This window comes from Mastigoproctus giganteus, chromosome 3, assembly GCF_048544385.1.
Source record: "Mastigoproctus giganteus isolate SK-2022 chromosome 3, ASM4854438v1, whole genome shotgun sequence".
Classification (NCBI taxonomy): domain Eukaryota; kingdom Metazoa; phylum Arthropoda; class Arachnida; order Uropygi; family Thelyphonidae; genus Mastigoproctus; species Mastigoproctus giganteus.
In genome coordinates this window covers 107,184,220-107,197,673 of record NC_143577.1, presented here as the reverse complement: position 1 = coordinate 107,197,673, position 13,454 = coordinate 107,184,220, and the positions used below count along the sequence as shown (strand labels likewise).

Below are 13,454 nucleotides of genomic sequence, written 5' to 3'. Positions count from 1 at the left end.
TATAAAAGCTGTCAACCAACTAAAACAAAAAATAGATTATGGGTACACTGTATAAACAGAATAGTAACCAGGCAGTGAATTTCCTACAGCTTGTGCAGTTGTAGATCAACTCAAACTAATCATGAAAGAAATAGACATAATCTACAGAATTGTTGAGGCCACTGATACCATGTGGGCTGATATTATTACCCCTTTGGGAAATTTCCACATAATTTCATTATACTGCAAACCAGGAGAAGATATAAGGCCATAACTAACCCTACCTGGAAATAAAATTCTGGTATCTCTACATGCAAAGAATTATGGTAAGCCACTTGCCTCGCTCAGGATTAAAGAACATATTCAAACTTGGAATGTTGATTTAAGTAATGTTTTTCAGGGCACAGCTGTAGCTGTTCCGCATTAAAAAAAAAGGTACAGCCACATCAAGCAGACCAGACAGAGTGAGCATTCATAGCCACAGCACAATCTTGCAGTGTAAACTTTACATTACTATGGCTACAAATGTCATTTCAAATTAACTTCTCCCCCAGAGGGAGACATGCACTCCTTAAGAAATAGCTAATCAAACTGATAAGGCTGAAGAAAGAGGAGTCATGAAGGGTCCTGGTTGGTAATGCAGACCACTGGGGTGTTGTTTACTGCATAGTCACCAACAAGCTGCCTAAAGGTGATGCGATACACACCACGGACACCATAACTAGACAATCAACCTACACATGAGATAGAACAGTCAATAACAACTTTAACTCTCTGTTCCCAAACAATGACCAAGCTCTCACTTCAGAACAAAACTGGCATAAGAGCTAACCTTTACACTCAATAGAACTAGAGATGGTAAAGATTCTTGCTAATCTTAAGAAATACAGAAAAACCTCTGGATGATCTCAAGTTATACAGACCAATAGTCTTGTTACCAGTACTGGAAAGATTACTACTGTGCTTGAAGCATAATATCTGAATTCAAACTAAAGATAGCAGCACAAACCACCCAGAAGCAATGCATGCTGGCTATTTCAATCAATTTTGCTGGAGCTTTTGATACCTTATAATGGCTCAGCATTCTCAGGAGAATACTGTTGGAATATCCCAAACCTATACAACTGTATAAAGAAATCAAGATTTCAATCTATACAAAGGAATGTTGTCCAAGGGTTCATTGCTGAGTTCCTGAGAACAGATGGACAAGCTCGCCTTTGAAGATGATCTTGTGCTCCTGGTAAAGGGCAACACCAGAAGAGGCTTGGGACAAAAATCAATAACCTGGGTTTTTGTCCAGTCCTAGCACAAAAACAAAATCTATTCTATTAAAAGCTAAGTTGAATATTTTAAGACTGACCTCCCCAGATAAATATTGCCTTGACAACAGAGTTAAAATACGTGGGTGCAATCTTTGATTCTAAACTGACCTTCCTTCATCTTGCATATGTTGGCATGATATCTAGAGAATAAGCAGGACCAATGGGGGTTTACAAAGCTGACTTTCTCCTACTTCTTTCTTCTACTATACCCAGCTGTCTCCCTGAGGCAGTGGAAGGAAATGTGGGATGCCAGAGGAATAATATATCAACATAACACAAATACTGATGATGTTTACCTCATGGTTTGTATGAGGAATCCTGGTGCCTTAACAAGATATACTATCTCGTACGAGTTGTGTGGGCAAAATTTTCGAAAGGATGGTTGATACAAGGCTTGCATGGATCCTGGAATCTCTTGACAGATTGACCCTGGGTGTACTCATCAAAGCCGAATCCCATACATTGCTTTTGTCATGAAACATCTAATTATGGATCTTTACTATAGGGATAAGGGGCCATTTGCCTACACTCTTTTCAGGTTCAATATTTAGCACAACATGACATATCCCAAAAACTGTTGAAGCTTACATGTATGCAGACAAACACTATCAACCGGCAGGTCCTATTTCAACAAAATAAAATCCTGGACTCGTACAGTGGGTAACTGACTAACAGAAAAAGAAATCCACCCTGATCATGAACTCAAGTGAATAATATTCTGATTCCACTTGTTAATACCGTTAATTTCTTGGGCTGATATTAGACAGCAAACTACTTGACTAAAGCATTTGAATATACTTCAATCAATCTCGTCCATGTCATAGGGAGCTGATCAGTATACCTTAATATATGTTTACAGAACTTGAATTCATTCACACCTAGATTATGGTTATCCAGAAGTACTTTACAATAGCTAAATGTCATTTAGCACATGATCCCCCCATTACACCACTATAGAAAACATTACTGTTTCTCTATGCTGCTAATATTTGGTTGGATTCCTTCTATTATGGTAAGCCACTTGCCTCGCTCAGGATTAAAGAACATGGAATGTTGATTTAAGTAATGTTTTTCAGGGCACAGCTGTAGCTGTTCCACATTAGATTATGTTTCTTCCTCTTACAATACCAAACAGTAGCACTTAGTAAGATTATTAATCTTACCATTTTGTCTGTCATAAGGAAGAATTTCTCATCCTACCTTAATGCATTCACTCTCAGCTATTCTCCTGCAACAAGTCCAATCACTCAATAACATTTTGCTGGATCCCAGACCATTCTGGGAAATTAAAGTGCTGACCTTGCCACTCAACCTGTTCTGTACACTAAGCCTGTTATGATAGTCACAGATCTGGAGCAGTAATGCCAACAATAAGTGTCACCAGATAAAAAGAACCAATACCACAGCTTTTTCCCAACAATGTACCCATCCTTGAATGGATGGTATATGAAAATCTATAAATAGTGATCATTATAATCACCCTAACACAAAATACTCTAAGCTACCAAGAGAAATCCCAGATGGATATTAGATAAAGCTGACTTGAAATGAGGAATGCAAGACCGGAGCATCTGTAAAAGTCCCACCACAAGCAATCTTATATAAAAAGGCATCCTGGATCGGGGTTACCTCAACAATAATAACTCCACAAATAAGATAAACAACAAGTATCAAAATTCAACCTCTAGTTCTTAACAGGAAAGGAAAAAACATGGCTAACCTTGAGGATATAGCAAATGCCCTCGGTGAAACCATTTCCAAAAATATGAAAACCAGACAGAAGCATAGTCTAAATTTCTTCACATTCCAAACCATACAGTCAATCCTAAATGATGTTGGAACAAAAAAAAAAGCACAGGGTCCAGATGGTATTGCCAAGGGAAAATTAATGTGGGTTCAGAAAATAACATTACAAAATGCTTTCATAAGGAGCACCTAATCACAGTTTGTTTTGATATACAGAGAAAGCATACTGCCATAGATCAAGAACACCAAACCTTTCAAGTTTGGATGCATAACACGCTATTCCAGCAGGAAGGACTACCATAGGGATCTGTTTGCCTTAAACTATCACAGCGTAGATACTGCCCTATATGTAGATGATTTCGGCATCTCCTACCTTTCCCAGCACATGTGCCAAAAAAAAAAAAAAAAAACAATAGTTTTAAACTGTTGGCATACTTTTTCTTCCTACAGAAATGTAACCTGTCCCAGAGCTAAAGTCAGATGAAAAAGTAATCTTATTCATTCCAAGCATTAAATTTCTAGGAGTTACCCTGGATAAAATACCTGAGAACAACATGCCTAAAGAAACTAAACATACTGAAAGTATTATCTACAACAACATTGGGAGCTGACCAAAACACTCTGCTACAATTGTATCAGGCACTAATAAGGACCCATCTGGATTATGGAGCATTCATTTATGACTCGGATAAGTCCTCTGAAATGGTTAGATCTGTCCATACTGTGTAACCAGTACAAAATCTGTATGCAAACGAACCACTGCTACAACTCAGGCAACAAAACCTTCCCAACAATTAACAGACATATGCATTCAAGCTTTACTTTTACTTTGTGACTCAAACGTAGTAAGAATAGCAATCCTGCCCAACGTGTGAATGTGATGCTTTTAATCTGCACCTTCACTTACATCAGTAGGGAGGGGAGTCCATGTGGACAATAATATAAATAACCAGCAAAAAAAAAAAAAAAAAAATCACATTGTTAGATCCCAGGGCATGTAGGAGGATAAACAGTAAAGGTACATACAGAGATAGGTCTAGCAAGAATTGGACTCAGAAACATTGGTTATAGCAGCAAACCCACACAGGGTTAAGAATCTCCCATTTTCTTAAAGTAATAAACTGTTACTAAAAAAATATAACACATGACATTCTGTAGCAAAATTAAATCTATGAACTGGTATATATTTAAACAAATACAGTGAAACTTCCCTTTAACAGACAGCCATGGGGAACGAAAATTTGTCCATTACAGAGAAGTGTCCGCTAACAAGAAGTCTGAGGGAGAAAAAAAAAAAAAAAGAAAGAAAGAAAAATCGTTAAACATTTAATGTAAAATTAAATTAAATTATATACAGATTTTGCACAATATTTTTGTAAATAATATACATACAATTGTGCTATGCATATTATGACTTTATCTTAAGAAAAATACATACAGTAATCACTTATTTTCTTCTGCACCTTCTTCCGGCTGATAATTTTGTTTTCAACATTTGTTTGGAGTAAAGAAACCATCGAAAGTTCTTCAGTATCTTCTTCAGCGGCGAAAAACATTTTTAAACGATTGATTTGTATGAGCACTTCTATTTTCATTGGTGGTTCGTCGTTAATATGTTCTTCGACAGAATGACCACCTTCCATTTTTTCATCCTCATGAGGAACTTCTTGAAAAATATCGATGATAATGTCGTTGATATCTAGAGCACCATCTTCTGTAGTGAAGTTCGAGTCTATATCTTTGTAGCCAGGGTCACTTGTAGCTGAAGTATCATACATTATCAATAGATGTTGAAGTTCTTGTTCTTTTTGGTGCTCCAAGTTGCTGTTCACAACTTCAATTTTTGCGTTTGAGAAGCCAGACTTTACAAAACAGTTCACGACAGTTTGTTTTCTAATTGCGTTTACTGAAGAGGAAATCCATTGAATCGCATCTAGGATGCTGATTTTCTTTGTAAGGTCACTCGCACATGTTACATCGTTCGTGTTTGCAATGAGATGTCTTAAAACACGTTTTCTGTAGTGAAGTTTAAAATTTTTTTTATTATCCCTTGATCCAAGGGCTGACACTCTGCAGATGTGTTTGGTGGCAGACAAACGATATGAATGTTGGACAATTCAATGTGCGGGTGAGATGCAGCATTATCCATGAAAAGAATAATTTTTCTGTTTTGACGAATCATGTTTCGGTTAAAGTGACTTATCCATTCGCTCATGATGTCTCGTGTCATCCACGCTTTTTTATTAGACTTCCAGTCAATATTCAAAAGATTCAACTTTATGCCCTTGAAACAACCAGGATTTTGTGGTTTTCCTATAACAAGAGGTTGTTCAAAGTCTCCCAGCATATTTGTACACAATAGTACAGTCAAGCGTTCCTTAGAAATTTTTCCGCCCTGGCACTTTTCATTTTTTAGACTCACTGTTTTTTCAGGAAGAGCTTTAAAAAAGAACCCTGTTTCGTCACAGTTGTAAATATCCTTAGCTTCAAAATCACGACATAAATCTTCCAATTTGACCATCCACTCTGTTACAACCCCAGTATCAACAGATCCACCTTCACCGCTTACGGTTTTTCAAGAAATTTTATGCCGAGTTTTGAACTTGTCTATCCCTCAGAAGCTTGGAACTCATTTACTCCCATAGATTTTGCAACCTCCAAAGCCTTTTCCCTAATAATAGGCCCATTAATGGGAATTTTTTTAGCACGTGCGCGACAAAATCACTCATACGTAACATTGTCAATTTGAAGTCCAACAGTTTTCGGGAATGATTTTTGAACCTGATCATTTCCGTGTTGTCAAAATTGTTTGAGCAGTTCATTTTTTTCCCTTTAGGACGTCGCACCTGCGTCTTCCCGATTTTGAATTTTGCAACGAGATTGTAAACACTATTTTTTTGCCGATCATACGCATTAATGAGTTCGACTTTATCTTTTAAAGTTAAATGTTTACGAGAATACATTGTGCACTTCACACGACACTGAACAAAACTGAAAGACGAAAGGCCGACCAAATCCCGAATTCATCAGAAGTTTTACATGTGCCTTAAAATTCTTGAAAAAGGGTTTAGAACCGCGACGTAAACCTTGATAAAAAATTCAGAGAATTGGAAATAGAAAATAAACACACGATTGAGGCAATACGTGGAAGAAAAGTTCCTAGAAAAAGGGCGGTGAGCTCTCACGCAGTCCGTTGTGGGGAGATCAAATTAATTGCTAATCTAAATGAAACAGTGCAGATTGCCTGTCCACGTCCGTTACAGAGAATGTCCGCTAGACAGAAGCTGCAAACATGTTAAAACCAATGGAGGTGAGTTGGGGAATTTGAAAATGTCCGTTAAAGAGAGGTGTCCGTTAGGAGAAGTTTCACTGTAATATCAGTGCATGTGCCTGATCCACCATCTGTGGCAATTTCATGATTGTACAGTAGGACCTGGCACTGTTATAGCCCCCAAATACACTATGGCTATTTTTTTTTTTTTTTTTTACGATGACACCAAAGAAATTGAACCTATAGTGCCACATATGTATTGAGAAAACAGAAGCTACTTTAGTAATTTTCAGGAAATACAAAAAAAAGTGATGTTATTCATCTGGGGTTCATTTCAAGATCATAACCCCCAGATATGGGAACAATATTTCATGGTAAGGCAGATTAGTGTCAGTCAGTAGATGCTTAAAAGCAAAGAGCAGCACCAAGAGTGAACAATAAGGCCTAGCTTTTTCAACCACATTCAGAAGTCCGGATTATTCTCAGTAAAGAAATGGGAGCAGACTCTTCAAGAAATAATAGTAGACTGAGTTTTAAAGGGATTGAAGCTGTTTTCCCCTCTCCCTTCTGGTGTGTTAACTGAATAGCTGCTTGTTTTAATGCTTTTTTAATGCACTTTTGCTCTAAGTGCATTAAAAAAAGAAAAAGACTAACAATATTTTAAAAGTATGCTGAGATAATTGTCTCCTTTCCTGTTCTTTGAGGAACACTTAATTAAAACTAAATGCGAGGTAAATTTTTTTTTTTTTTAATATAAAAGAGAAATAAATTCAGGCTGTTACCAAATAAGTGTCTTCTCAACCCACCAGTGACCCATATACTCTGCTGACTAACAACTATTATGTACATTAATTTGTCATAAAAGATCAGTGGATAAGTGCACTTTGTGTGTATACGCTTTCATAAACAGTTGACATCACTCACTTTCTGAATACCTGTGAGTAAAGTTTGGTTTATTTTTCAGGAAGTGATGGGGTAAGTGCTGAATTACATGTTGCAAAGACTTTTGTGAAAAATCTGTTTGATCTCTCAAACCTACCTTTTAAAGAAAGTTGGCACATTAGAAGAGGCACCTGGTTGTCATGGGTTCCCAAGAATACTCATAAATTGATGGCATCGTGGAGTGGCCACCATCAAGGGGGATCGAAGGGAGACCCGAGTAGTAGTAGTGGCATGTGTATGAGCTTATGCAGCATGAGCCAAAAAAAAATCACACCATTCCCTCCAAATGCCTGTCCAGTTCCTCCTTAAATTTATTCAACCTATCAACTTCCACAACGACAGATGGAAGTTTGTTCCAGCAATTAACCACCCGCTGGCTAAGGGCAAATTTCCACACATCTATTCTACATCTGTCTTTTCTTAATTTGAACAAGTGGAAGGATCCCATCAGAATTCAGCGTGCTGAACCCATTCAAGGCCTTATACACCTCAATCAGATCACCGCGCAGGTGCCTAGTCTACAGCCACTGCAATTTGCAGAACTTAGGCCTCTCTTGGTAAGAGGATCCCTTTATTACCCTCACCACCCTTCTCTGTACACGCTCAAATAAATCTACATCCTTCCTAAAATGAGGCCTCCAGACCTGTACGCAGTACTCAAGGTGTGGCCTGACCATTGCCTTATACAGAGGGATAATCACCTCCTTTTCCATGCTAGCAAAATTCCTATATATCATTGACAAAACCCCATGACCTGCCCTGGCAGCCTGTCTGCATTGCTCCGAAAACTTCATAACTGACTGCACAATTACTCCCAGGTCTTTTTCATTTTCTACCACCTTAAGTGTAGTACCACACAGTTGGTAAGTTTCTCTGGGGTTACGTCTACCCATATGCAGTACTTTGCATTTGTCACGGTTAACTTAGCCCACTTCTTAGACCATCTGCCCAAATTATCTAGATCTTGTTGCAGTAGCACACTGCCATTACTGTCATTAACAACCCTGCCAACCTTTGTATCATCTACAAACTTCGACATTAAGCCTGATATACCTTCATCAATATCATTGATAAATATAAAAAACAACAGTGGAGCCAACACCGAACCCTGTGGGACTCCACTAATAACATTAGTCCATGAAGAGCAGCACCCATTGATTACCACCCTCTGTCTTCTCCCACTTAACCATCCTTTTATCCATTGTAGCAACTTACCCTTAATACCATTCTGCTCCAATTTGTGCAACAGTGTCAAAAGCTTTCCTGAAATTCAAATATATGATATCAAATTTGGCAGACAAGACTTTCCCTTAACAAACCCATGCTCTGTCTGAATTATTGCTTGTCTAGATGATCCTGCAATGCATCATTAACCAGTGACTCCATTATTTTACCCGGAACAGAAGTTAAACTAACTGGTCTATAATTACTCGTGTCACCCTTCGATCCCCCTTTGTGAATTGGGGATACATTTGCACATCTCCAGTCCAAGGATGCTCTCATAATTATGGCTAAGGGTTTGCTTAGTTGCTTTGCCACCTCCTTTAATATAACTGGATAGAGTAATTACAGACCAGTTAGTTTAACTTTTGTTCCGGATAAAATAATGGAGTCACTGGTTAAAGATGCATTGCCGAATCATCTACACAAGACTGCATGGGTTTGTTAAGGGAAAGTCTTGTCTGAAAAATTTGATTAGATACTATTATTTGCATGCAAAAAATAATTTTGATATCATATACTTGGATTTCAGGAAAGCTTTTGACACTGTTGCACAGGGAAGACTGCTGTACAAATTGGAGCAGAATAGTATTAAGGGTAAGTTGCTACAATGGATAAAAGGGTGGTTGAGTGGGAGAAGACAGAGGGTGGTAATCAATGGATGCTGTTCTTTCTGGACTAATGTTATTAGTGGAGTTCAATAGGGTTCAGTGTTGGACCCACTGTTGTTTTGTATATGTATCAATGATATTGATGAAGGTACATCAGGCTTAGTGTCAAGGTTGGCAGGGATGGTAATGGCAGTGTGCTAGTACAACAGGATCTAGAAAATTTGGGCAGATGGGCTGAAAAGTGGCAACTGAAGTTTAACATTGATAAATGCAAGGTACTGCATATGGGTAGAAGTAACCCCAGAGGAATGTACCAACTGTGTACCAACATTTATGGCGGTAGAAAATTAAAAAGACCTGGGAGTAATTGTGCAGTCAGATATGAAGTTTTCTGAGCAATGCAAACAGGCTGCAAGAGCAGGTCATGGGTTAAGGCAATGGTCAGGCTACACACCTTGAGTACTGCATACAGGTCTGGAGGCCTCAATTTAGGAAAGATGTAGATTTGCTTGAGCATGTACAGAGAAGGGCAACAAGATTGGTGAGGGGAATGAAGGGATCCTCTTACCAAGAGAGGCTTGGTAAGAAGTTCTGCAAATTGCGGCGGCGGCTAGAGACTAGGCACCTGCGAGTTAATCTGATTGAGGTGTACAAGGCCTTCAATGGGTTGAGCACGCCGAATTCTGATGGGATTCTTCCACTTGCTCAGATTACAAACCTAAGGGGACATAAATTCAAATTGAGGAAAGACAGTTGTAGAATAGATGTGCTGAAATTTGCCTTTAGCCAGCGGGTGGTTAATTGCTGGAACAAACTTCCATCTGTTGTTGTGGAAGTTGATAGCTTAAATAAATTCAAGGAGGAATCGGACAAACATTTAGAGGGAATCATTGTGTGAATTTTTTTTGGCTGATGCTAACTACATAAGCTCATACACTTGCTGTCGTACATCACATGCCACTATTACAACCTGAACTGTGATCCATGCTCTTTGCTTTTCCATGACCATCCTTATGGAAGCACCTATGTTGGGTTCCCAAAGTCAAATCCCTTTCTGAGTTTGTAAGCAGCTTATATTAAATTTTAACTTGCAATGACATTTAAGTGGATAATTTTATGTTTAGGTCTTGGAGCCATCCCACTACAATTGAATCAGGAGTTTTCTCTATACAGAGATAGAAGGACATTTGAGTGTTAATGAGGAAAAGTTTTGACATCACATTTTCAGCACAACTTTTTTGCAGAATGAAAAGCCAAACAAATTGTAATCAGATGTATTAGTTTATTTTAGGGTTAATTTGTGCTTCTGTTAATGAGTAATTATATGCTTTTGATATACTGTTTTGTTTCAGGCATACTGTGGATTTTATGAACCAAACATCTCTTCTAAAAATCTACCTGCCGTTGCAACCGGTAATTGGGGATGTGGTGCTTTCAAAGGAGATCCTCGACTGAAAGTTCTTATTCAGTTGATGGCTGCTACACAAGCAGAACGTGATATTGTTTACTATACTTTCAATAATGAAGAGCTTAAAGCAGATATAGAATGTGTATATGACTTTCTGATGAGTAAAAATACCACTGTTGGTAAGTTAGTATTTTAAATGGTATCATTATAATTTGTGACAGGGTTAATACAAATTCATCTATAGCATCTCTGCTATAATGGAAAACTTTCCAGTGAACTGGAAAGTTTTCCATTATAGCAGAGATGCTGGTAATTATGTTATAATAATTTACTGTATGGTCGCCAAGACTACACTGTTGCTTCAATAACATGGGGAACTTAAGATTTATTTTGACTGTATTACTGTGTGTGTGGGCAGGTTATAAATATTAGTGTTACATCATAGGTGTAATTACTTTGTATCTTCTCCATGCAATTTGACATTAGTTAGATATGCTTATGCCCAACTTCAAATAATGCTCCAGGTCTGTAATTGCTAAACTATATATATATATATTTTTTTTTTTTGTAAGTGATCAGCATAAAACCCAAGATTTCTGTTATGCTTCTTTAAATACAGGATGTGTAGTTAACACTTCATAATTTGGAAAGTCTTGAGTGATATGGTGTGGTTAGAAATGCATATATAGTCTTTTTAATGTCCCAGCACATAACACACTATGTGGTGAGTTGGGGCTGATTTCCCATAACCCTAATGTATTTTTTGGGTCATACCCAAAACATTTCCATCACTATGTTGTTTTTTATTACAAAACTGAAGCTAATTATCAGCAGGCTGAGTGTGAGAAATCACATGTTGGAAAAATTAAATTAACTTCATTTCATTTTTGTCAGTGTGGTTCCTCCGAAGCAGATAGCTTTTCCAATCACAGACAAAATTAAGATTTCACCAACAGCCATGCTGCAGAATTTAAGACCATAGCAACTGCACGGTTCACTCATGCAGTCAGTCAAGTTTATATCTGTTCAGTTTCGCCTACATGACATGCAAAAAACAGTATGGTGACTCTACAATTCCATATAGCACAGCTTGCAGGTGGACATGATTCAATTACAAAAATTGCCAGTCCTGGAGCTCCAACCACAAAAACCATAAACATTGCTTATGTAATCATGAGAGAAAATCATCGTATAACAGTAAGGCACAGTATTTTCCGTGTCATTTGCATGTAATACATGTTTGTGCATGCTGGAATTCAAGACTACTCACACCTGAGCAACAGATGGTTACTGAAGATTACGTTCTACACAAGGTGAATGACACATGGCTTCATTGTTTTGACCCTGAGAGTAAGCATCAAAGTTCTGTTTGGAAGTCTAGGTCAGCACTTGCCACGTTATACAAAAATGAGACCTTAATGTGAGATCACACATTGCTCATACTGAAATCAAGTACTTAGCCATTAATGTCCCATCTGCCTTGCCGCCTCTGTAGCCAGGTGGGCAGGAGCAGCAGTAAGTAGCTCACGCTTCGAGCCGGTGACCACCAAATACTCCCAGAGCAATATGGCCTTAGTTGCTAATGCTCCTAAATAACAAACAAGCCTTGCATCCTGCATTTTTTTTTTCCAAGGTTGAAGAAGTTGTAAAAACACATGGCAAAAATGTTGGAGTAAGTGCATTTCACGAAAATGGAGACTACTTTGAAAAGGACCATCAAAATATGAATATTTAATAGAGGTATGGGGGGGAAGAGGAATTATCATTCTTTAGTAAACAGCCATTGTGTATTCTGAGAGATCTGCTGTTCAAGGTATAACCAGAGCACAAAAGGTAAAATATTGCGATCTTGGAATGGCTAATAATTGATGCGTGCAAAAACTGTTTCCATGGACAGAAATCTTTTAATAACTAAGAGTCAGTTGTTTGTGTGTGTTGGATCATTCCAGAAACTTAAGACTCTTCATGAACTGGTAAGTTAATGATCAACCCACCAGTGATATATACAGGGTGTCTCAAAAATATTGGTACAAACGTTTAGGCGAGGTAGGTAACATCTAAAGGAATGTGAATCGCATAGAACCCGTCACCGTAATTCGGTACACAGCACTGTTCATCAGTTCACGAGAGGGAAAATTTCTGGTTTACTCATTCAAGCAGTAGTCGCCGCATAAAGAGCATGCTTCGATATACAAACTGTGAGCTGGCAGACATGCACCTAGTGTATTGATTAGCAGAGGGCCCACACGGTGTGCGCCCCCATGGGACATGACATCACTTCCCAATAAATGTGTGGGCAGGTATGGATGGTGACTGCTTAGTCAGCCCATACCTGTTACCATCCCGCATGAACTCCGCTAAATATCGGATCTTTCTTGAACAAGTTCTACCAGGGTTACTTGACGATGTTCCAGCAAATGTGAGACTCAACATGACGGGACACCTGCCCATATGAACAGACGTTTTGGGCATCGAAGGATTGGCCATGGTGGATCCGTTTCCTGGCCCCCACGCTCACCTGATTTTCGATCCTTGATTTCTTTCTGTGGGGGGGGGGGGCCTCAAATCTATCGTGTATGAATCGCCTGTGGAGAAGGAAATGGATCTCGTGTCTGCCAATCCATGCCACGCCGGTGTCACGCATGCATCACGTCTCATGGTGGAACCTTCAAGCATTTGTTGTAACATCATGAAATACATCCATCTCGTACTCCATTATTATGTCAAATAAATTTTTGCCATTAATTACTGTCTTGTGTCATTTCTGCTTCTTGTGCCTCTGCTACTACTTTCCCTGTTATGGGTTCCTATGCGATTCACATTCCTTTAATTGTTACCTACCTCCCCTAAACGTTTGTACCAATATTTTTGAGACACCCTGTATACGGCTTATATTAGTCATATTTTCCAGAGGAAATTTAAATTTCTCTTAATTCAAGGGTGTAAAGCTTTTC

The 13,454-nt window shown here is 38.4% G+C and overlaps 1 protein-coding gene across 1 annotated transcript in view; it reads left to right on the top strand.

The window, feature by feature from the left end:
• Nucleotides 1-13,454, top strand: part of LOC150088209 (poly(ADP-ribose) glycohydrolase-like) — a 325,145-nt gene that overhangs the window by 298,585 nt on the left and 13,106 nt on the right. Inside the window, exon 17 of the mRNA XM_090370070.1 lies at nucleotides 10,445-10,679. Within this exon, the coding sequence (XP_090226196.1) occupies nucleotides 10,445-10,679 (235 nt within the window). The remainder of the gene's footprint in view (nucleotides 1-10,444; nucleotides 10,680-13,454) is intronic.